Here is a 26792-nt window from a genome sequence, read left to right as displayed (position 1 = left end):
ATGATATTTGTCATAATTTTCTATTAATTTTTTAGTAATTAGTACAAAATTTATACTGGTATTTAATGTTTAAATATTCCTTCCCAATATGATTTTTTTTAGAAAATTAAATATATTCTATTTCATTAATACAACAAATCATATATTCCGTATATCCTTCAACAATTTTCACAGTATCTCAATTAAAAAAGTAATCATATGCCAAATGATGTTAGGATTATTATATACTATTACAGAGTACTCTGTATAGTAATTTATCTACAAAATGGAAAATAATTGTAATTAACAAAATCAATTGTGTACGGAAATATGTAGGTAGGAGTACTAGTACTTATTTTTTAGATAAGGCTATTCAATTTAATTTGATTTCCATAAATTGATTTATCTCTATCTAAAGTATATTTATCAATATAGATAAAAAATAGTTACGGGGAAAATAAGCGAATTATGACTCAAAGAGTTATAATAGAAAACGTATGACATTAGCTGGTTAATAGAAAACGTAACAATTGAGAAAAGTAAACAGAGTCTCATCATTTTAAATCTTTTGATTTAAAATAATAAAAATAATTTCGTCATACACAAATTTAAATATAATTACTTGCAATAAGCCTATCCAAAACGAAAAGAATAAATTAGTTGTGAAACAGCAGTTGAAGGGCATTCCATTATGGAAGAGGGTAGTTTCGTCATTCACTCCCTATTTGTACTACTTGAACTAAAAATATCGTACCCATGGAATATGCTATAAATACCGGTAAATTCAGCGCTCATTCCTCATCTAATATTTCGTCAACGGAAAAGTAATTTTGAGGTGAACTTCCTAACGCTTTCTCGTCATCTTCTGTTCATAATCATCCTTCTTTTTCCGATCATCGTTTTCAGTTAATATAATAGTTTTGCTTGCTAATTTTACGTTACACTTAAGTAACATAATTTTGTAGAACAATTGTTAGTTTACTTGAAATCCGAAACGGAAGTGATCAGGATTCCGTTCATTTACTGAATTGATATCTGATTTGGGGATAGATTATACTCCGTGTATTGAATTTCCGATCGTGCGCTTTTACTGGCTGTGAAAATTCTGTTTTCTTAGTGTGTTATTGTTTCGGTAGTTAAAAGCTGTGAAGAATGGAGAAGCAGCAGGAGTTGGAATGGGAAGCAGCACAGAACACTGAGATCAACGTCGACCTTGTTTCCGCCGCAAAAAGGCAGCTCAAGTTTCTCGAGGCTGTTGATCGGAACCGTTGGCTCTATGACAGCCCTGGCCTAGATAGGGCCATTTACAGGCAAGCAATTCGCGCATCTATTTGTTTATTCTAATAGTTGATGTGTATAGATCATAGATGCTTAAATTAATGGATGATTGGTGATTGTAGTAGAATGCTTAGTAGATGCCGTGTTTTGAGTAGTTTTAATGTTATTGATGATGTTTTAAGTCGGCGGTCTATTGCTATGTTGGCACGCTCCTGATAACCGGAAGCAAATTCGACCTAGAATTGGAAAAGTTGAATTGCTATATCCCCTAACAATAGTGCTTAATATATCTGTTAATTGATCAGATCTCTTGGTATGTAGTCAGGATGATGACTTTGTATCCACCATCACAAGGATCTTCATCATAGTTTCTACTTTCTTTATCATCTTAACGGGAATCGTCTTTTTTCTACCACTAGGTACAATGCTTATTGGCTTCCAATGCTGGCGAAACATTCTGAATCGCCACTTTTTGAAGCTCCATTGGTTGTCCCTTTAGATTGTGAATGGATATGGCACTCTCACAGGCTCAATCCAGTATGCCTCCACGCTCTTTACTTTATTGTTGACTTCAGCAATGTATTGTGTTAGCACAAGATTGAACTGGCCTAATCCTCCAGGTTAGATACAAAAAAGACTGCGAGGAGTTCTATGGCCGAATTCTTGACAACAAGAATGTTATTTCTTCTGTGGAGGGAACTTCGAGAAAGCAAACCGAAGACGCTTGGAAAAGATTATTCCCCGGCGAGCCATTTGAACTGGATTTGGAACTTCAGCAAGAGAATATCTCTGGTCAAGGAGTAGTGGCAGAGAATTTCACGAAGTATGATTTGATCGCAGCTGCTCAAAGACAAGCCCCTTTCTTTTATCAGGCAAGCCTGATAACTATAGTCATTTTAATTTTAGGCTCCTTTTATAGTTTCTATATATACATTATTTTCCATTTTTAGAGTCATGCATCAAACAGTGTCTATTACTTGATTCAGAAAATTCAATCTTTTCGTGTATTTTCTTCTCCTTTTATATTGCAGGTCTCCCAATGCCATATGAACGACACTCGCTATATTATAGGAGCTGTGGCAAGGTACAAAGGATTTCTGCACCTAATCAAGAGAAACAAGGAGAAAGGCATCAAGAGCTTCTCTGTCCCCACTTACGACATTGACCTTATCTGGCACACTCATCAGTTGCATCCAGTGTCTTATTGTGAAGATCTTCTAAAAATAATGGGAAAAATTTTGGAACATGATGACACTGATTCTGATAGAACAAAGGGTCAGAAATTGGATGTTGGGTTTACTGGGACGACCAAGACCTTTGAGGACCTGTATGGCCATAGGTATTGGAGAGCTGGAGCAATGTACAAGGGCAATGCCCCTTCACCGGTCAGACTTACTCCTTACTTGGGCACTGTCACGAAGAAGGTAGCAAGTTTGAATGAGAGCCCAATAGTAGCACTTCCTGCGACAAAAGTTTTTGAGGTACTTCTCAAGACCTTTACAACACTCTTTGAATAGACATGTATGCATATTGCATTGCACTAGGTTGATTTTATGCCACCATTCTCTTTTCCGCTATTATTTCAAACCCATAAATCCTTAAGCACACTGTTACATCACCATATAGCTGGGGAAATGGTTTTAGCACAGCATCTTTCAGTTTCTGGGATTAGAATCTATAAAGATCAAAAGTTTATGATATGAACCTGTCTTTACCTGAGATACCCTATATCACATACTACCCTGTTTTACTTTGATATGTGATCCTTATCCACCAAATACGATTCAGCTTTTTTGATGACAGATTTTCTCTTCAGATCATTTGTCCTTTATGGTTGCATATGCTTATAATTGCTTCACAAATTAAATCCCTTTGTATCTTGACTCACACAAGAATTCATTTTTAAAGAGAAAAAGAAGCAGATGAAAAGAAAAGAAAGAACGAAAGAAGTGGAGAGACTTCTATTCATACTGTTTTGCATCATGCTATTCACAGCGAGACTGAATGCTTTGTTGAGAATCTGTTTCTCAGAGACAATATAACAATAGTCATTTTCTTTTGAACTAAAGCATTCTAGATATTATGTCTAATCATCCTGTACAAATGGGGCTTCAGCAGTCTATACCATGTTTCTCCATTATGCATGATTAAATAGGAAAATGATATGGCTAAAGTATAAAATTGATATGTTTATTCAATTCTTCAGGTCATGTTGGAGTTTGTGAGTGTAAGGAATCTTCCAGAGGGACACAATGGAAGTCTCTGTGTGTCCTTCAGTAAATCGCAGCCAGATATGATCTTCAATGCAAAGAGAACCCTGAAAATTCTCTCTGAATCTGGTGAGAAACAAGTGGCATGCTTCCAGTGTGAGCCTACTGGGAATCTGCTCTTTGAGCTCATGTCCTCACCTTCTGTTTCACCGCTCATAAAAAAAGTCAAGAACATAGGCACTACTTTCATATCTCTGGAAGACTTCCTGTCACCTGACTCCAATCTTACTGTGGAAAAATGGTTGGATTTGGTTCCTAGTTCACACATCACGGAATCTAAGCCGATTGGCTTGCGAGTGGCCATATCAGTTACCATACCTACCCCAGCACCACATAAACTTCATATGGTTCGGTCTCGGCCATTTTCGAAAAGTTCTTGCTTGTTCCCATTGCCAGTCAGGGCCCAATTCTCTAAAAATTGGGCACGCATAGAAGATGAGGAAGGAAACATGGTTCTCAACCTGCATATGAGGTATCTAAGATTTGTCTTTCCTTCATTATAAGTTGCAGTGTTTTTGGGCTTAGTTGGGTGCGTATGTATGCATTTTGTATTCCTTCTACTTAATTTTGTTTCGCCATCTCACTTTTAACTTTTTCGTCATTATTTAGCTTGAAGTTGGGGTAGTAACTAATGCAATATGCTTAGATTATCTTATGGATAATGTTATAAGAAGTTGTTTGGATGGAAAATGTACATATTTGGATTTGAAGAACAGTCTACTTATGTTGTATAATCTCCTGATTTCAGAGATCAACATAAGTCAAAAGGCAAGAAAGAATCTAGGAAGAAAGTAGTGGTTGGAATCATGGATTCGGGCAAAGCATGTACTCTGGCCGAGGGTGCAGAGTCCAAGTGGTCTATGGTGAATTCTCCATGGTCCCTTAAGCTTCCGAACACAAACAATGATGACGGACACCTCTTCGAGATGACCGGTCCTCATACTGTATGTATCCTCCATTTTTACATTTTGATTTGCTATACAGCAAAGAATCTCCAATAGAACAACAAAGAATCTCTAGTTTCTTAGGCATTATTCTTTTATGTTCATAACATCTGTGTTCATACAGGTAAGACTTTTTCTTGGTGGAAGGCTGGACTATGAATCAAGGCGCTGTGCAAAACACAAAGCTGAGCATCAACATGAACCTCACCTAATAACAGCTGTAAAATTCTCTACTGAAGAGCCATATGGAACAACAGTGGCATTACTTGACATGAAGTCTGGCACTGTCAAGGTACTATTATTGTGTGTTAAGGAACTCAGTCATGTTCGGTTAAGTATATTAATCACTCATCACTTTATTGCTATTTTTGGGATTTTAGGTAAAAGAAGACTGGTTCGTTTTGCCCAGCCTCATAGTTACATTTATACTAGGTAACATATTGAGAAATGAAGGGCATTGCAATATGGCGTTGCACAGCGAAGAACTCTCAAACGAAGCACATAATATTGCAGTAGGAAAAGAGACCAACCAGGCTCCTCTGCCGAAGGAATTGGTTGCAGCAAACACAGGTGTTCTCGCTGGAGGTTGTGGAGGATGTGGCAGCGGATGTGGAAATGGAGTGAGGACCGTGGAGTCTGGTGGTTGTGGTGGATGTGGAAGCATGACGGCTAACACAGGTGGTTGTGGTGGATGTGGTGGTAGTGGTGGGTGTGGAAGCATGATGGCTAAAGATGGTGTTAGCGGTGGCTGTGGTAGTGGATGTGGTGGTGGATGTGGAAGTGTGATGGCTAAAGATGGTGTCAGCGGTGGGTGTGGTAGTGGATGTGGCGGTGGCTGTGGTGGTGGATGTGGAAGCATGATGGCTAAAAATGGTGTTAGCGGTGGCTGTGGTGGTGGATGTGGTGGCTGTGGTGGTGGATGTGGAAGCGTGATGGGTAACTCCGGTGTTAGTACTGGTGGTTCTAAGAACATGGAGAAATCTGGTGGTTGCGGAGGTTGTGGGGCCGGCGGCTGTGTAGGCATGAGCGACGGAGGCTTAAACCAAGAGATCGTTGTTGCGTGATATGTGAGGCTACCAGAATGTCTAAACTGATTGTGTGTATATCCAATAAGTCAGTTTGTGTGTGTGTTTGTAGTCATCTTGATTCTGTGAGAGAAGCCACTCAGCGGTGACATCTCCCTTGATTGTGTGTGTATGCAAACTATTAAGGTCCTTTTTCAATAAATCTGTTCATTATTTGCAATTTCAACTCTACTTTCAAAGCATTTCAACTAGTACTAATTGTGATTGCCACCATATTTATTGGTGGAAAAAATATTTAAGAGCATTCACAATGGTTAACAATTTGCTCATTCATAGAGACCACGATGTGCATGCATGTGGCATTGCAGAGTACTAAGTCTCTGCAAATTGCTGCGGGTGCGATTTATGCCCAATATTTTTTAAAAAAAAATTGTTCTTAGATTTTAAATGATTTTCGAATTAACACATAAAAGAAGTGATAATATATAGCGGTAGAAGAGACATCTCTCTTTCTTGCCGCTAAGGTTTAAAACTCGGTGGCCTCAAAAATATTGTTTAGTAATTTTAGTGAAATTTGGATTTTTATTAGTCTATGCTCCCTCTGTCCTACAAAAAATGTTACACTTTTGGGATGATACGAGATTTTAGGAGGCTTTAAAGTGGAGAGAGAAAATATGATTTTTATATTCATATGAGAGAGAATTTTTCCAAAAATGAAAATGTGATATCTTTTGTGGGACAAAACAAAAAAAAAAGTGTGACATCTATTATGGGACGAAGGGAATATAAATTATGATATACGGTTTATATCATTTAGATAGGGATGGGTCAATACTGTATAACAGTATGAAAATTGCGCTATGACAAAATATCATACTGTTATTATACCATATCGATTTTTCAATATACCGTAATATCATTATGCAAAAGAAAAATATTTTATACACAAAATATTTAAAAGTGGGATTTCAAATATTTTATTCTTTTTTAATGCTATATATAAAAATATACTAAAGAGTAAAGGCCAAAATTGGTCCTAAACATATGACCATTTTACATTTTTCGTCCTAAGGGTAATGATCAATTGCTAACTTTCTTAAGTTACTAACTTGTTAACTCATCAACGCAATGTATTAAAAATGTCAACACAATGACATTAAAATGTATTTTGTTGAACTTTAATATAATGTGTTGATATTATGGATTGACATTTTAATGTCACTGTATCGACTTTTAATACACTGCATTAATGAGTTAGCAGAGTTAGCAACTTCAATAGTTAGCAATATAACGCACCCCTTTGTACCTAGACATTATCTTTTGGATTTTTTGGTCCTGCATATATGGATATTTGATCATTTTGGTCATGCACATTTCAAATCGAATCACAATTGGTCATCCCGTCAACATTTCCGTTAAAACGTAACGGTCAACGAATTTAATCCCAATTTTGACCAAATTAAACTTTTAATTCTGATTTTTTAGTCCCTAATCAATTCTTTAATTATTTTTATAATTATTCTTTTAAAATTAGAATTAAATAATATGTCATCATCACTCTTCCCCCTCCCGACAACCCTTCCTTTGGTAAAACCATCACTGCCTTCACTCTCTCCGATAATCATATTTCTTCACAATCAACTCATCCGCCAAACATCCTTCTCCGTCGCCGTCTCCTCCACCGCCGCCGCAGCAGATTCCTGCTCGTCGCCAGTCTCCGTCTTCGTTGGGGAATTCCAGCCACCGTCGCCCGAGCACTATTCTGCCGATTCTATGCATCTCTTTGATCGCCTTGTACTGTTGGAGCTCAATCTCTCAAGAGGAGGTCTTCCGATTGCACGATGATTTTGATGAGGGGAAAATAGCGGCGGCGGAGAGGAAGTATTCGGCGCCGTCGGTGGGTTCGATTTTGTCCGATTTTGTTGGGTTCTTGATTTTGTTTGGTTTGCAGATTTGAGGTTCTCCCATTTTTGTTGGGTTTTTCAATTTTGGGATTCTTCGATTTTGTTGGATTCTTGATTATGTAGACCATCTCCAACCATGCATCAAAACTCATTTTTGGTGTAGATAAGTTTTCCAACCGTACACCAAACTCAAACCCATTTTCGGGTTTTTCAATGGAATAACACCAAATATGGTGTTTACTCCAAAATTTTGTTAGACGAATACTCAAAAATGGTGTAAACTTAAATATGGTGTAAATGGTTGGAGTAAAACTACTTTTTGGTGTGACGTATACTCAAAAATGGGTTTTGGCTTGGCGTAAATGATTGGAGATGGCTTTAGGTATTTTGAAGATGAATTTCGATTTTAGAATTTTTGAATGAATGGAGAATTTGAAGTTCTGTAGATTAGAATTTTGATATGAATGAAAATGGATGAAAAAGATGAAAGATGAGAGGAACGAAGAAGATAGAAATTGAAGTGAAACCCTCCAAATAAGAACCCTAACATATTATTTAATTGAAGTGAAACATTTTGGGATTAAACTCGTTAACCGTTAGTTTTTAACGAAAATGTTGACGGAGGACCAAAATGATCAAATTTCTATATTTGCAGGACCAAAAAATTCAAAAGATAATGTTTCGGACCAAAAACGTAAAATGGTCATATGTTCAGGACCAATTTTAGCTTTTACTCTATATTAAATATAATACTCCCTTCGTGTCACTCTAAGAGACACATTTTTCTTTTCGGGATGTCTCACTCTAAATGCACATTTCTAAATATAAAAACACTACTCTCTCTACTTTTTTCATCTCTCTTACTTTATTTTATTTACTTTATTCACAAAACAACACTATATAAAATCTCGTGACGAATTAAAAATGTTTCATTTAAAGTGAGAAGAAGGGAGTATAATATATTCTATATAACATTTGAACATATACCGATTTTTTGGTATGCACCGAGGATTCGGTATACCGAATTTAAGGTGTATACCAAATATTCGATATATTGTCAGTCTGCGATATAGGAAAATTGATACCGTTACCGTATCGAAAGATTACGGTACGGTATCATTCTATACTGAAAATTGTGGTATTACGCGGTAATTATTCAGTACGGTATTTCGGTATTTTTTTCCCACCTTTACTTTTAGGTCCATGAACTCTACTTTTAGAGCATCTCCAACCATTCCACTAAACTCAAACCCATTTTAGTGTAAATCTCACACTAAATATTGATACTAGTCATCCCCCGCGCGTTGCGCTGCTGACAAACTTTTTCTATCAATTGCGTTAGTACATAACTTTGAGTTTATGATAACCATTTGTTTTACAATGTTATAAAATTTTAGAATATTCAATTTAATGAGATGAAAAATATATTTAAACTGAGAGACTTGGAGCTAGATAACAAAACAGAACCTAAAGATTGCTACACAAAACAGAAAGAACACAGGAAGACTTTTCTTTGTAAAATATACATAGGTCATTACAGTGAATAAAATATAAAATACATTATACATTGCGGAAAACTTCTTTGTACACTACATTGTCAGTAACATCACAATGTTCATCTTCATTTCCACATACTAAAATTTTCAAACCCTTACGACTTGTAACCCTTGAAATAGCCACATAAAGTTGACCATGGCTAAAAACTGGTTTCTTCAAAAATAAACCAACATGGGATAAGGATTGCCCCTGACTCTTATTAATGGTCATCGCATAAGATACAATCAATGGGAATTGCCGTCGTTGAAACTTGAAAGGCAACCTGATATCAGAAGGGATTAGGCATAATCGAGGCACCAAAACAAAATCTCCAGCACAACAACCTGTAAGAACTTTTGCTTCCAAAACATAATTTCCAAGTCTAGTAATAACCAACCTAGTACCATTACACAATCCAACATTATGATCAATATTTCTCAACAACATCACTGGAGTGCCTATCTTGAGATGTAATTCATGATTTGGAATACCAGAACATCGTATCCCATTCAACAATTCTGGAGTATGAATCTCATCTAAAATACCAGAACGTGCACTACATTGCACTGCACTATCAGCACTTAGATAAATTCGATCCTCCAAACCACTTTGAGCCATCATATACTGATTTATCATTTCAACAACTTCTAAAGTCGGTGCTAATATAGCTCGATCTTCTAAATAAGACACATCCTCAACATTTTGTTCGTATGTTGGATAAGTTGAAGAAACAATACTCCGCAAAGGATCACCATTACATTCCAACAACAAATCTGTCGGAATAACAACTTGTCCACATCCATCAGTACAATCACCAATAACACCATCACCAACACCTATCAGCCATTCACAAAATTCTCTTAATTTTGAAATGTGAATATCAGAATCAGCATTCAACAATCTCATGTTTTTTGTTAACCTCAACACCTTGCAATGATCCCATATATACGATGAATTAATAGTAGCATTAACAACATCTTGTCTACCACCTCTAGGAATAACTGGTAAGATTTGACGAAAATCACCACCAAAAACAACTGTTATACCTCCAAAAAGTTTTTGTGACCCATCATCCATTTCTGTTGAGGAACGCTTCAGATCACGGAGAGTTCTATCCAAAGCTTCAAAACAATGCTTATGCATCATTGGAGCTTCATCCCAAATAATAAGTTTAGTCCTGATGATAAGTTCAGCAAGTGGACTTCCTTGGTTAATACTACAAAAGGAATCTTCATTTAAACTTAATGGAATTTTAAACCGAGAATGAGCGGTCCTTCCACCAGGCAACAACAACGATGCTATTCCACTCGACGCAACATTCAAGACAATTTCTCCCTTTGAACGGATAGCAGCTGACAAAGCCGACCACAGAAAAGTTTTCCCAGTCCCACCTGAACCATATACAAAAAATGTCTCTCCAATACCTGAATCAACTGAACTGATTATAGAGTTATACACATGACGTTGTTCAGCATTAAACTTAGAGAGATAAACTGCATGCTCTTTAGCTAAAGCTTCTCTATCATAAGATAACTCCTCCATTATCAATCGATTCTGAGCAGGTTGAAGATATTGTTCAGATGGAAATGGCATTGATTCAAAATCATGTAAACTTCTCCCCAACTGCAACAACTTTTTTTCAATCTCAACTAAAGCAAAATTTCGAATTTCCATTTCACTCATCACCAATTCTGAAAAAAAAGGAACTGTTACATGATGAATAAAATAAATCAAGTAAATAATACTCTAGTAACAAATATTATCGATCAATCAAGTAAAATGAACTATTACATGATGAATAAAACAAATCAAGTAAATAATACTCCAGCAATAAATCAAATAAATCAAGTACAAAATAAGTAAATCATAACAAATATTACCTGGATGTTTAAACAACATACGTTGTCTATAAAGAATGTCATCCGACAATAAACTCCAGCAACTATTCCAAACAACTTCAGGACGACTAATAGAATCAGAAGACAACAATGTCACAAATAAAACTCTTAGTGCAGCAGCAGATGCCCAATTACTTGCCTCTATAATTCCATTAATATACTCCTTATCATCATCCAACAATCCCAATGCATAACATGCATCTCTAAAACTATTATGCTGAGCACCATTAACAAATCTCAAATCCTCATAGCAAGTAGCTCCACGGATGATATTCAAAAGCAATCTCATATAATATAAATCACCTGAACCTGGAGGAACAAAGCGCAACCTTCCAATGGCAAATCCTTGCTTCCGTGGTGTCCACTCCCTTTTTTTCTTTTTCCAAACAAATTTAGTTGGGAATTCTGGGTAAGTCAGCAGCCTAGCATCAGGATATTTCTTATTAGCTTCAAACCAAGCTAAAAACATACTTTCAGTAACAGTTTCACGGCTCATAACATCATCTAAATTCATTGACTCATCATATATAATATGCTGCTCATTTGGCAAATGAAATCCTAATCTCTCCACGGCAGGATCCCTGTACTGTATTTCAAATCCAAAAAGCCTCCATGCAGCTTCACATGGAGAAATATATCTACAATCATAATACATCTTAACTTCATCCACTTCTTTAACAGAATCAGCATCTGATGTAGAATTATAAAATGCAGCTGTTACTCGATCATTACCTTTGTTAACATACTTAAACAAATACTTGATGGATTGAGATTGATTACACCATTCAACATTAATGTGGGCTCCATACTTCATCAACAAATACCGATTATGAGGCACAATATATCGATTATCTAAAGGTATACCACTCTTTAAGATAATTCGACCATTATTTCTTCTTCTATAGACTGCATATCCATATTCATCAACTATTGTAGCATCTCTATAATTCTTTGGGAAATATTTAGTACAACGACGCTCAGACATGCAAGGAGAATTAGGTCTTACTATGCCACATGGTCCATGCACCATAAATTCACTCACAACTTTATAGTAATCTGGATCAGCTTCAGGATCCGGAATTTCAGAAGAAATAATTTTATCAATGTCTGCAGGTTCTGGATATTTATTAGCCTTTCCCAAAAACAAAAGAATATGCGCATGCGGCAAGCCACGTTTTTGGAACTCCACAGTATATATAACTGCACAAAACAAATTAATAAATTAAAAAAATATAAATATGAAACTGAAAACATTTTTAAAATATAAATACAAAAACGAACATAAAATTACCTGCTACGACATCCCCAAACAATTTATTACGTCGGAAATCTGCAATCATATTGTCTAGTTTCGCCTTAAATATTCTACAAACGATATCAGGACGATCTTCATGCTTTAAACCTCGACTCTGAACATACCTCAAAATTTCAGGCCATTTAGGATTGCAAGTGAACGTAATAAACAAATCTGGATATCCAGCCCATCTACAAATAGCCATTGCATCCTGATAACTTTGAATCATATATCGAGCACCACCAGTATAACTTGATGGCAAAATTACTCGCATCCCTAACCTAGAACCATCAGTTTCACCACTTAATAAAGCATCAGCCAAACCTTTATACAAATCACAACGTAAAGTCTTCTGGTGAGAACGCACATACTTCAATCGGCCAGCTTCTACCATTGTATACGCATCAACTATAAATTGTTGGAACAATCGCCGAGAAGATAATATTAAAGACATGGAATTCAACCTATCATGCAAATAATAGGAAAAATATTCCTTTGGGCTAATTTTTTTGCGAGCAAACCCCAAACTTGCTTTCGACTCAGAAAATGGTATATCGTCCCTATAACCATCTTCACCATACGGATACAGCAATGGGTATTGTAGAGGAAGATAAGCTGGATGCAATTCGTCAATCCGTTTCAGTTGTCCACTGCGATATTCAACTATGATATCCCTGTCACATATATTTTCATCAAGATCACCAACAATTAATGCAGCTACTTCAGACGCAACTGGCAAATTATATCTCCTCCCATCTCTCCCTCTTTTGCCAATCAATCTCAACTTCACAGAGTCATCACTGTCAACCAACTTTTCCTTGGCCATTCGAAATGACTTCACTAAAGCATTATGCTCATCAAGCATTTGTTGAATCTCCAAAACTATTTCCGAATGCAATGAACTTAATTTGTCTTCCTTCCTGTTAAGATAATTATTAACTACAATAAATTATTTTACAACAATTGATTAATCATGTAAAAAAAATAAAATAGATAAAAAAAACATACCTGACAGCCGATATGCGATTATTCACTTCATTCTCCGTGTCATAAATGTACAACTGAGCAAATTTGGGCCGACAATCTTTTAGAGGCATCATACTACCAATAAGATGATAGTTTTGACCATGCAAACGAAAAATTGAAGGGCCTTGTCCAACATTAATGCTACTATCTATTTTCCCACCCATCGAAGTGAATCCAAACATGCTATTATAGGAACGAATATTTTGCTGATAATGTTTACTCTTTGTGTTACCTCCAAAGAATAGCTCCCGAAGAAGTCTAGGCGGATCCACAAACTTTGCAAGTTGTATTTTTCCATTTACACAACAAACAGAATACCTTGGATTTTTAGCTTTAACGGATTTCCTCAATCGCTCATCATACCAAAAAATAGCACTACAATGTGAACAAACATAATTTGGATCACCAATGTCCAAATATCCTGAAAAAACAAAGAAGACTCTTGTTAAAACAACAAATGAAAAACAACCAAGTAAAATCACAAATACAAAGTTAAAAATATTCACAATTTTAAAATACAAAAATAAACATTCAATAATAAATAAATAATAAAACAAATATAAAAAAACCTGCTTCAGATGCAAAAAGAGAATTTTCTGTCCCGACAGAAATAGTAGACTTAATTTCTTTTGAGGTAGAAGCACATGAATTTCTTACCAAAATAGCATCAACACCATTCTGTAAATTCATACTTGCTGATGCTATATCACATTCATTCAATTTTGTAATTTCATCACCTACGAATAAATAAGAAAAAAAAATCTGAAAAATTTAACTACATATACAGTAACACAAAAAAAAAGACTAAACTTATACAAATATTCAAAAATTACCACTCATAACAACAGAATTTTGGTAATCTCCAACTACAGTTTCTTGTTTGATTTCTTTCAAAGCAGATATACAGACATCTGCAATGAACAGAGTTAAATAATGTTACTATTAGTAATGCCAAAACACAATAAATGTTAAATTTTTGAAACATACTATAAAAGCCTACCATTTATAAGAGCACAATTTACAGAAGCCATTGTAAATTTTAGATTGCCATCAAACAATTTAAACTTTTTATTAGGCCTCCCTTCACAAACATCCCATGTCTGAGGTAATAACGAAGATACACCTACAAAAAATTTGAAATAACATTTATGTAGGACTATAAAAGATATAAGAAATAAAATAGAAATAAGTCCTCCAAATGCAAATAGATTATCATCACAACCTTTGAAAGTTTGAAAAATATCTTTTGACATAGTGGCACCATGCTCTCCTTTCTCAACATCAGCAAGTTCATTTACAGCACCTACAGTTAAAATAACAATAATAAAAAATGTTTAATTTATAATAACAATAAATATACTATGAATATGAGGCATAACATAATATAATTGTCATTTTACACCTAAAACAGTAGATACTTGATTGATCTCAACCAATGCAGAAGTCTTAACACCTACAATTAAATAAAAAAAATTAGTATCATCATTAATAATTAATAAATAAAATAAACAAAAACTATAAAACATAATAAAAAAAATACCATTAAAGAATACATCATTCTCAGAGACCATTGTGAAGTTCAAACCACCATCAAACATTTTAAATTTTCGATAACCCATTCCTTCCCCAATATACAAACTCGTAGACACCAACGAAGATCCACCTACAAATAAACCATTCCACAGAATATCAATTACTCAGTCATTTGTTCCACAATTCTATATATGAAACCGCAATTTTCCAACTTACAAAGAGTAATCACCCATAAAACTACTATTCCCCTCCAGAATTTCTTGAAAAAATTGAAAAATCACCGGGAAAAACTCACAAAAATTTACTGCATGATTAAGCATACAATAAGAAACATTCGAAATTAGGATTGATCTACAGTTTCAACTCAACTCTAACTACACAACGCATTTCTCCAAATTGCAAACAAATCTGATACAATCAACTCAAAACTGATACAATCTGATACAAATCTAGTACAATCTGATCCAAAATAATTGCAGCACCACAAAACATAAATATGCCGAGGTTTTACTAAAAACTTGAATATCAATTCTCTATGAGATATATACCTGATACATTGTTGATATCTGCAAAAATCTTGCTACCAAGCTTCATAGATTTCTGAATTTTTTTCATCCCTTTATTTTGTTTCTTCGCGATGATAGTTTCGACAAAGAAAGAGTGTTATTTTCTGTGTGGAATTTTTAATTGTACACGATTATACAAGGAGACACACCACTTTATCTGACATTACTTTTATCCATAAGTTAAGAAGGTTACACCAATTTATCTAATACTACTATCTTGTATTCATATTAATAATATTGGTACATCCTTCGAGAACATCAATGGAAGCCCATTGTAAAATTTAAACCACTATAAAAAACCAGGAGTAATATTTATTGTTAGTACATCCTTCGTGAACATCAAATTTGGACAAATAATCAACAACTTTCAAACCAATACAATAAATATGGACAAATTTTCATTAAATAGACACCAACTACCAACATGACATCATTAATTAAAGCATTATATAAAATAATATTTTAGAGTTTCCAATCAACTACACAGACACAACCTCTCCTTCTCAAGTTCTATGAGCAGCTGCGCAATCTCATTTTCTCATTCACAATTACAAAATCAGCAATTTGCACTTCCAGAAACTTCTATCCCGTGATAAAATTCCTCAAACAACGTCAACAAAATACTCAAAAAAACCACTTCAATAGAGGAACATGCAACCACATTATGAGTTTCGCAGTATTACTCTCAAATCTGCTAGAATCCCAACCAAAAACACAATTGTGCATCCCATACCTAGCTTGAGCCACAGAATCAGAAAGGTGAGTCAAACTCAAATACGCTACTCAAATTCATATTTACAATGTCTATTATTTTGATATGATAATTACTAACAACTTTTCCGTTTGAATATACAAACAATTTGCAGACATCTATTTAGAATGATGCAAAATTTGGAAGACGGTGAAAGAAATTGTAAGATAATAGATCTTATAATTTCCACATTCCAGAAGACAATGAAAACCATAGAAAAGGTATTTTTTTTTTAAATTTTAAATCTAAATTAATAAATTTTTTGTTCTGTAAATAATATTTAAATTTTTTTATGCCCAACATGACCAACACAGCACCAAACCACACAAATAAAGCAACAAAGGAAGATACCAATTTGAATATGCTTGCATGCAACATATGGAAGACAGATATGCAAAGGTAATATAGTACTTCCAATTTCAAATATCAAATTATATAATTACCTGATACATTAAAAGTTTCTGATAAGACTCCACTTTGCAAGCTTGAATGATTTTTGAATTACTTTCATTGTATGATTCTCTTTCTTCTTAATGATTAAATATGATATTCTATCTTCAAAAACTTGACTTTCAATTGATTATCTATTGTGAGGAATGTATCTTTGACATGAATAATGCAAGTAAATTAGACATTATAAATAGATAACAATATAACTTAACTGCACACTCCTCAGACAATACCCTGAGGATAAAACCTTTTATGTAATCACTTATTCAATGGAGTGACGTTATGAAATGAACAACATAAAAATATTAATTACAATGTAGTTAATAATCCCTTCAAATATGTTATACTATAAATATTAAAGAAAAATTAATCAAGCTATGAATCTTCATCAGGAAAATTGAACTAATACTTATTTATAATAATCATATCTTCTAATAAAATTATATTTACCAACAAATCAGACAAGGGAAATAAAAGCAGAATAAGCATCGAAAAAAATATGAAACACAAATAATTAAACTCAACTGCCAATATTTACATAAGTTCAAGCAGGAGTTACATAATAAGTCATGAGCCTAAAAGCGAACTTACTCATCTTGCTTGACTTCTATTTCCCAACAGAAGTCAATAACAAAACATAATCTAAAGATGAGTAATCCATGACACAACCAACATACATAAACCTACAATACTACATACTTCCTTGCAACTCATCTTTCTTGACTTCCATTTCCCAATGGAAGTCAAGATCAAAACAGAACCAAAAGATGAGCAATCTAAGACACAACCAACATACATAAACCTACAATACTACATACTTGGCCTTCACCAACACCAGCATCAATCAGTGGGCTCTAGCTTCACAGCAACCAACTTGTTCTTGGAATCTTTCACACTTCCTTCAAAATCACCAACCAACTTGCGCTTAACCCCAGGAGTGGTCTCAATTTCTTCTCTTTTCAGCTTCCCACTTTTCTTTCTCTCAACGGATGGACAGACATCATGGAACACATCCAAGTTGATAACCAGATCATCCTTCATGACACAGTTTGTAGAAGGCACATCCAAATCCATAACCACATTTTCCTTCATGCCATCATTCATTGAAACATCATCCAAATTTACCACCAAACAATTCTTCACACCACTGCTAGAAGGAGATAAAAACTTATCGCCAAACACCTAATATTAAAATATGAAAGTAAGATTAATATCTCACAATAATATACTATACAAATTTCAAATATATAAAATACCTTAAGAGAATCAACATCACTTCCCAAGTCAGGAAAGTCAACAATTTGAGAGAGGGTGCTGCACTCATTAAGATACATATCTTCATAAGTTGCTGCAGTTTTACTTGCTTCAAGATTTGCAACCACATTGACAGAATATTTCTCAATCAGAGCAACATCAGTAATAACTTTCTTCACATTATAAGGCTTTAGATGAAGAAAATCATCTTCATTCCTAAGAGCAACCTTAAAGAGAAATATCTTTCCAACAACACAATCCTCAATCTCTTTAGGCACATTATTTGGTGATACAACCTATTATGTTAAAAAAACATGTCAAAATTTTTTTTAATAAGAAATATGAACAAACAGAGTATAAAAAATCATAACATTTGCAACCACCTGTGCACAATCAAGCTCAGAAGCTTTTTTTTGTAGAATTTGCACACATTCTTTGTCCCACAAAACTAACTCCGCAGTGCTAGTTCCATCAAATACTTCAAATTTCAGCATATACCTATAAAAACAAAATACGATTATCAACCATAAACACATCAACAAACATAAACACAAGTAGTCTTTATTTACTACCTCATAATTCCAGAACCATCAAACTTGGAACATCCAATACAGTGAAACTCATTGCATGTCTTCTCCACTTTTTTACCACACTTTTGGCAACATATGTAAAACCATTCCCCATAGCAACTGACTGACTCTACCCTTGCACAAATCCAATAAGTTCCATCCTGGCCAGCCAATAACTATAAATAATTTAAACTGATAGAACATTGATTACTTAATAAAAAACTAACAAATTAAGAACCACAGTGAAACCTCAAGACAGAATAGTGTATCAATGCATTTGATACATCCAAAACTGAAAGATTCATCCATAACCATGGGCTTATCATATTTCAGTGAATCTGGTAATCCAAGACTGAAAGAATCATCAGACATAATCCTACATAAAAAATAGAAATTAAATTAAAAAATACATTAAAAAATTTTAAAGCACATAAAATTATGACAAAATACTTAACTATTAATTGAATATTGAATGTAGAATATAAACCATATAAATCACCTTTGCCGAAACTGATTTATAACGCTTATATCTTTGTTCAAGCACACCTTGGAAGCATTGTAAACAGTCCCACATCGTATTTGACCTATAATAAGAATAGATGTACATATATTAGTAAAAAAGTAATCAAACATATGATTTATATAATAAAATAAACTTTACCATTAAATCTAGAAGCCTTGCAGAACTGCACCAATACAATTGGAACTATCATCTGCGAATCACGCTGGCTCAAAAATGCATCAACATTTTCACCCCAAAGAGCACAACGCATAGCAACATGACTGACATGAAAATAAATTTATAATCAAAATATCATCTAATAAATATGCATAACATAAATATATTCTCAATTTATAAGTTAAACACAATGTAGTTTTACTTCTCATCCTCCAAGGCCAATTCCAAGAGCCTTGAACGGGGATCATCAACTACCTTAGAACATCCTTTCACAACTCCAACAACATCTACAATGTTAATATTACACAAAATATTAATGATTAACAAATCAAGAAATAATTTTGACTGGAGAAAAAAAAGGAAAAAAAAGATGAATATAAAAAACATACCAAATAGAGGACAACTCTCAACTTCTGAGAGGTTTGCAATATCATCGATACTCATTATATTAAAGGGATAGCAACAGAACATAGGATCTTCAATTTTAGTAATCATAGTTTTTTCATAAATTTGTATTTTGTAGTCATGGCTTGTGGTTTTATATTTTCGTGGACTATTCTTCACGAAAAAGTTCTGCATCAAATATATATCCCCTTCATTGATCAGACGGCCTTTTACATGAACTACACTTTTTGGGAATGTAACATGAATCTTTACACCCTGTAAAAAATTAATCTGTCAAAAAATTTCTTCAAATAATAAAAAAGTTCATTGTCATAATTATATATAAAAAAATATATAGTAATATACTACTATAACTTTACCTCCTCGTCATGCATGATACACTCCAATGAAAGCGCTTCAGCAGTCCTGCCAGCCCAATATGTATTGTAAGAATGCACACATCGAACTTTAATACGTTGAGTCACACTTGCTTTAGTTAAATTTCTCAGCAAAGTAACAACTTGAGCCATAATTTCCTTTCTTCAATGGAAAAACTGAAATCATAAAAGACAATGTTATTAGTTTACATTTTATAACTACAAAAGAGTTGAACAAAACTGAAAAAAATAAATTAAACACCTGTTGATGGTGGAGAGATGATGATCAATAAGCCAACTATCAGCTATTTATAGAAGAAATTCTGTGTGAAATTTACATACACACCAAAAGATCCACAATATTACACGTTGGTTAATACACATCAAACGTGTAAATATATTGATAAACCACTAACACTCTAATCAATATACAAGCAAACTGCCGCCCAAAACCTATCTGCTCTGTCTTTCAGAAATTCATTCAGTCGGCTATGGCGGCTAGGACCTAATAGATATATAAATATTTTAACCTAATAAATCATGTTGGCCCGAATTGATATTTAAACCTAATAGATATAGATATTTTAATGCATTTCGTTCATTTCCTAAATATGCTTTTTCTTTCCAATTTGATAAATTCTCACTCCAATTAAGAAAGTCAAATGCTCCTATAATTTATCAATTTTAAAGTTATTGCCAATCACTTATTAATGTTCTTCATTTTACAAAATAGTTGGAATTGGCCTTGGAGGATGAGAAGTAAAACTTCATTTTGTTTAACTTATAAATTGAGAATAAATTTATGTTATGCATATTTATTAGATGATATTTTAATTATAAATTTATTTTCATGTCAGTCATGTTGCTATGCGTTGTGCTCTCTGGGGTGAAAATGTTGATTCATTTTTGAGCCAGCGTGATTCGCAGATGATAGTTCCAATTGTATTGGTTCAGTTTTGCAAGGCTTCTAGATTTAATGGTAAAGTTTATTTTATTATTTAAATCATATGTTTGATTACTTTTTTACTAATATATGTACATCTATTCTTATTATAGGTCAAATATGATGTGGGACTGTTTACAATGCTTCCAAAGTGTGCTTGAACAACGATAAAAGCGTTATAAATCAGTTTTGGCAAAGGTGATTTATATGGTTTATATTCTACATTCAATATTCAATTAATAGTTAAGTATTTCCATCCACTCAATTGTCAATCACCCAAATTAAACTCAATTAGTTAGTAGGGTTTTTTTAAGTGGAACTTGTATTTATTTGTTGGTGGAAAGAATAAATTGGATTTTGAAATACATTTAATTAAAAAAAATCAACTAATCACACTTTTGGATTAGTCTTGCACCTGATTTAACTTTAGGATGATTGATTGATTAAATTTCCAGCTTTAATATTGGGAGGGATGGAAGTATTTATTGTGTATTATCTGGAAATTGTGTATTAACTGGTAATTGTGGATTATGATTGATTGAGAGAGCTTCTTTTGTGTAAGATGATTTGATCTTGCAAGTTGGCAGATAAATTACCCAACCAAACAACTTTTTCAAGTTTAAGCACAAATTCCCTCCCAAACTTTAATTTGAAAATTGGCACAATTCCTTGAAATTTCCCCCCAAAAAAACCTTGCTTTTAAGGTAGTATAGATTCTCAATATCAAGGGGTTATTTTGCGCCTTCCTTTATCTAACTGTAGCTACTAAATTTAATTAATGTATAGTTAATTCCGTTGACCACCATTACATTAAATTTGATGTCAAGGAGAATGTTGTTGCAATGGAAGAGAATGTTCGAAACGATAAAATCGATACACCTTTTTTGGTTGGAAAATATGTGTTGTCACGTTACAATATATCGAGGTATGCAATATATTATTGCGTACGGTATATACTATTGATTGGTATAAATTGTAGTGGAATAGTAGTATTTTTTGACTTAACAATTTTGTTACATGCAATGAAGTGTACAATTAAATATTGTATGGCTTCTTGTGAAATTAAGTCTCTTGTCCTATATGATGTATTCGACCAAAAGTTGCTTAATTCTGCAAAATAAAATCATTGGACTAGTCTATTTAAACAATTTCTTCATCATATTTTTATTTTCATTCGAACTAATTGAATGATTCATTCAGTACGGTGATTGGAGAGGTTGAGACGTTGGAAAATGATAAGCATTCTTTATTTATTTTTAAGTCTTACCCACTAAAACAACATACCATTGAGCTACCTAGTCATTCGCATCGTTAAAATTTAGACAATGTCAATCATTTAAGACACGTAGGCTATATAATCTTTTGTCATGAGATAATTGCAGAAATATAAGTCACTCTGTTAGAAGAAAATTTTAAAACTTGTAGGGTCGGCTAAAAAAACATGGTCTTTTTGGCGATTTATTTTAATACTATTGTTGTTTAAGTGGTCGAACGTCTTGTCAAATTTATTTTTTGGCTACGACACCAGACATGATTTTCTCAAAATTATGAAATTGGCTAAAATTTAAGCATATCTCATTATTTTTCTGACAATTTGCTCAATATTCCCATCTAACTTTAAACATGTGAATAAGCAAGTACAGTAGTATATATAAATCAAAACATTTATATCTTTGTATGGTATACGATTATTAAACCGTCTAAACAAATCAAAATACAGCTCCATGAGGGGCTCGTATTGGATTTCATTTGTCTTTATTGTGCGTAATAATATTCATAAGAATTGAGTCACAATTTACAAAATAACTTTTACATCGTTTGAGATTTTACTGAAGAAAATGGTATGACTAACTTAATTCACTAATTTATTGTTTTTTCATCAAGCGTTGAATGATGAATCTTCTCAGTAAAACATGAAGACACGAGCAGAAGGCGTAACTTTGTTGGTGATGCTAATGTGATAGTAGTAAAAAATAATAATTTCATCAAGCAACTAAAAATACAAGACATAAGTAAATCCGAATTTAGAAAGAAAAAAATAAATAAATAAAATTGATCTTCCAAATTTTTAAGGAAATGGGAAATCATGTGGTACTGATCAATCATTGATCGATCCACAACTTATACATGCATAAACGTGAAATCGGTGAAATGTGATTGCAACGACATGCTCAATAGCTAAGCACCAAAATACGTGCTTTAGGCCATCGCTAAAAAAACCATGCACTCGTAGTATTATACGTATGTGACAGAATCCGAGAACTTGATGACACATAGCATAAGTATTGCCGCGTTGAATATTTTGGTCTCCCGTTTGCTAGGCTGTTTTCCATCTTTTTGTCCAAATTAACTTGATCGTTATATTAGTTGTTGCCATAGTTTCTATCGGAATGAAGATCATTACTCGCTTGTCCTAACTGATATGGAGTATGTATTAATTAGTTCATTGTTTATAGTAATAGTTTTTAGCAATATTTACCAAAGGAAACGATGACAATTAATGCCAAAGGCTTGGGGCCGGTTTCACAATCTGCAAAAATCATACTATATTATTAGTTTGAATAAATAATGTTTTTGTCTATTCTAGCTAGATTTTACTAGTATAAGATACGACGACATGCCACTTTAAATAATGCCAAAAAAAGTTTGGTGCATTTATATAAAGGAGGTTTATTGTAGGTAGCAAGCAAAGAAGAAGAAAGCATCGAGATATTAATATTTAAGAAAAAGAAAATGTCAAAAACTCTAGATTTTGAAGAGGCTGAGAATGGTTCAAAGTGTGGCAAGTTTTCAGCAGCAGTTGTGACAGCTAGAGCGGTGACGATGGCTTCTCTCACGGCCTCCATTGCAGTTCTTCTGACCAACGAGGCCACCTTGGTCCGCGGCTACGTCTATACTTACAATCGTGTTTTCTCTTACAAGTAAGTAACACTCGGCAGTAGTTGGTATTACAACACATTTATTTAATTTCATTCATTTTTAATATAGTAGTAGTAATTAAAATGCAGGTACATGTTTTATGTAGCTTTGTTTGGGATTGCTGCAAATTTCCTTTGCACAATTCACTACATTCTCAGGAAGAAACGTATCATCAATAGCTATACACTGCTTAAGTTGTGCTTCTACGTGGATAAGGTATATATCAAATATGTAAATGTAATGAATAGTTTAATAGTAGTACCAATTTAATCATAGTGATTCGATGAATGTATATGATCAGATGACGACAGTGCTGGTAGCAACAGGAGGTGGAGCAGCATTCTGCGCGACGGTGGATTTGAAGAGGGTAAAATGGAATGAGTATAATTCGAAGAAGCAAGATTTTCTGAGCGTGGGTTATGTGGCTGCAGCATTTGCTGTTGTTGGATGCATTTCCAGCCTCTCTTCTTCCATTCACTCTTCACTTGCCCTCACTAATTAAAACTATTTAGGTTAATTTGTAACTTTGCTATACAAGTGTAATTTACTCGTTATATTATACTTATGTAGGTTCGTTAGCTATTGCGCAATGCGCATGAACATAAGGTGCTCCCCAAGGTAGCAGCTGCGGTTTCATATAAATATTTATTGGACTTAGGATTTTCTGTATTTTCAATTAAAAATTAATTCATGCAGATGCAGCCCGTGTGCATCCCAACGTACATACTGTATACTTCTTCTCTTATTTGTCTATTAATTTCTTAACTTTCGTCCAATTCTAATTTTTCACACTAACTTTGAAGTCTATCTATAAATTACCAACTGCTATTGATTTAATATCTATTTATACGCATATTGGTATACTCCATATTTTTATATAAATTGAAACTACATAATTGTAGATTTTGATTCATAAAATATCAATAAATTAGATAAAGTATGTCACTTAATTTATCTACTCAACACTCAAATGGCTTTTATTTCGGTAGCTCTCAACTTCCTAAGTTAATTCTTTGAATCTTGCCGTGTCTGCAGAGTGAAATTTAACCAAGCCCAATCATCTTATAATAGCAATGGTTTGTTGTTAGTACTACTATATAACTACATTAATATTACATATAATTAATTTATAACGATGTTATTACCCACATCAGATTAATAATAGTTATATTTTATATATACAATGAAAATAAAATTACGTACATAATATGCCTAATTATTTTAAATAATATAATTAACATTAGCATAATTATCGCGCCTTAATTCATATACAATGCCAAAATATTATGCCAATTCTTTAAGAAATTGTTGAACTCCATATTATCATTTAATTAAATCACGATATTTGATCATAAAATATATAATTTTTAAATGATTTGTAAAATTGCAAACAAAAACTACATAACCTGCCAATTTTTAATAATTCAAACTAGCCCTAACATTCAAATTCTTGTAGCTTAATAAAATCAAAATTATGATTCGATGAAGTTTAATTCACCCAAGTCAAAGGACATAAAATTTATTTATATACTCCCTACGTCCTCATTACGTGTTTCAGTTTTCCATCTCATATTAATTGTCCCACTTTACTTTTACTATTTTTAGTAGTGGATACCTCATTCTATTAAGACTAAAGTCCAATTTTGGTATCTTACATTTGCCCAAAAATTCTTTTAGGTCACACACATTAAATTTGTGACCTTTTGGTTCTTACATATTGTTTTGGTACATTTGGTCCCAAACAAGGTCATAAACTAAATATATGGGGCCCGAAAAGAATTTTATGGAAAATGTACGGGAGTCATAGATTATAATTAAGTTATTAAATTGATCAAACATTTTGACTGTAAATTTTAACAGAAAATGGTTATTTTGGACCAAAATAATATGTTTGGGACCAAATTGTATCAAAACAATATGTTAGGGACCAAAAGATTTTTAGGACGAACGTAAAGTAGCAAAAATGAACTTTAGTCTTCTATTAAATTTAATTAATCTATAGTTAATTAACTCCGTTGACCACCATTACATTAAATTTGATGTCAAGGAAAATGTTATTGCAACGGAACAGAATGTTTGAAACCATAAAATCGATAGACCTTTGTGGTTGGAAATGTGTTGTCACGTTACAATATATCGAGGTATGCAATATTGCGTACGGTATATACGATTGATTGGTTAAAATTGTAGTGGAGACTTGGAGTATTTTTTAACCTTACAATTTTGTCACATGCAATGAGGTGTACAATTAGTTGTATGGCTTCTTGACCAAACCGAAGGTGAAAATTAGGCTCTTGTCCTATTTGATGTATTCGACCAAAAGTTGCTTAATTCTGCAAAAGAAATACCATTGGACTGGTCTATTTAATTTAAACAATTTCTTCATTATTTTTTTATTTTCATTCGAACTAATTGGTACAGATTGATAATTCAATACGGTAATTAGAGAGGTTGAGACGTTGGAAAATGATAAGCATTATTTTTAATTTAGCCACTAAAACAACATACCATTGAGCTACTAGTCATTCGCGTCGTTAAAATTTAGACTTGTACTCAGCTTCATGAGGGGCTCGTACTGGTTTTCATTTGTCTTTATTGTGCGAAAATCGAAATGCTATTCATATACTATAAGAAATGAATAACAATGGAGTATAAATTAACTTTACATCGTTTGAAATTTTAATGAAGAAAATGGTATGACTAACTTAATTAATTCACTAATTTATTGCTTTTTCTACAGATGCGTCCATTAGCGTTTGCCAGATGGTAATGCATTTACATCGCACTAATCGTCAACGGCAAACCGGCCGTCTCATCAAATTCGATTTCTTTCAAATATTTTTCTTAATTTCATATATATATGTATACAATTGATAGTAAAATTTATGGCCACATTAATCGTGTCAAAAATATTTAAACATATCTCATTTGGACTCGATCCACTACCAATAATCCTGATTTTTTATTATTATTATTTTGGCCCATTTTATATATATAAAAAAAGACTTCTATTTTTTGATAAATTTATTTATTTATTTAATGAGATCTTACTAGTAGTAATTATTTATAATAGTCAAATCACTTTTTTTTTCTTACATTTTTACTATAAAATTTTGCGATGCTACTATCAAAGATTATTGGCCGTGACGGAGAGTATATATTGAAAACAAAAAGAAATGGTGTTTATTCCTTTTCCCTCCAATCATCTTGCCA

At 33.2% G+C, this 26792-nt stretch overlaps 3 protein-coding genes and 1 long non-coding RNA gene across 4 annotated transcripts; 2 read left to right on the top strand and 2 right to left on the bottom strand.

Annotated features, from left to right (window-relative positions):
- Nucleotides 1-757: 757 nt before the first annotated feature.
- Nucleotides 758-5716, top strand: LOC125213569 (glycine-rich domain-containing protein 1-like). Its single transcript, XM_048114192.1, has 9 exons — nt 758-814; nt 1116-1289; nt 1677-1794; nt 1878-2129; nt 2289-2738; nt 3464-3999; nt 4276-4471; nt 4596-4763; nt 4852-5716. Exons 2-9 carry the CDS (start codon nt 1132-1134, stop codon nt 5533-5535), a joined length of 2562 nt encoding a protein of 853 aa, XP_047970149.1. The 5' UTR covers nt 758-814; nt 1116-1131; the 3' UTR covers nt 5536-5716.
- Nucleotides 5717-8960: 3244 nt separating this feature from the next.
- Nucleotides 8961-15281, bottom strand: LOC125210344. The gene is made up of 12 exons (XM_048109906.1): nt 15236-15281; nt 14695-14817; nt 14557-14607; nt 14377-14457; nt 14155-14277; nt 13988-14065; nt 13724-13891; nt 13473-13575; nt 13137-13229; nt 12126-13048; nt 10817-12034; nt 8961-10627 (listed from the first exon to the last, which is right to left on the bottom strand). The coding sequence occupies exons 1-12, from the start codon at nt 15279-15281 to the stop codon at nt 8961-8963; spliced, it is 4674 nt and encodes a 1557-aa protein (XP_047965863.1).
- A 465-nt stretch (nt 15282-15746) lies between these two features.
- On the top strand, nt 15747-20925 carry LOC125216923. Its single transcript, XR_007175509.1, has 5 exons — nt 15747-16012; nt 16120-16225; nt 16319-16403; nt 20575-20696; nt 20774-20925. It is a non-coding gene; the product is annotated as an uncharacterized LOC125216923 (long non-coding RNA).
- Nucleotides 17009-19889, bottom strand: LOC125216922. The gene is made up of 8 exons (XM_048118710.1): nt 19721-19889; nt 18939-19060; nt 18777-18861; nt 18527-18653; nt 18281-18438; nt 18092-18206; nt 17711-18004; nt 17009-17636 (listed from the first exon to the last, which is right to left on the bottom strand). Exons 1-8 carry the CDS (start codon nt 19729-19731, stop codon nt 17295-17297), a joined length of 1254 nt encoding a protein of 417 aa, XP_047974667.1. The 5' UTR covers nt 19732-19889; the 3' UTR covers nt 17009-17294.
- Nucleotides 20926-26792: the final 5867 nt, after the last annotated feature.

Source organism: Salvia hispanica, chromosome 3 (assembly GCF_023119035.1).
Source record: "Salvia hispanica cultivar TCC Black 2014 chromosome 3, UniMelb_Shisp_WGS_1.0, whole genome shotgun sequence".
NCBI lineage: Eukaryota > Viridiplantae > Streptophyta > Magnoliopsida > Lamiales > Lamiaceae > Salvia > Salvia hispanica.
The sequence above is the reverse complement of the archived record's forward strand: the minus strand, read 5'-3'. Positions and strand labels throughout refer to the sequence as shown.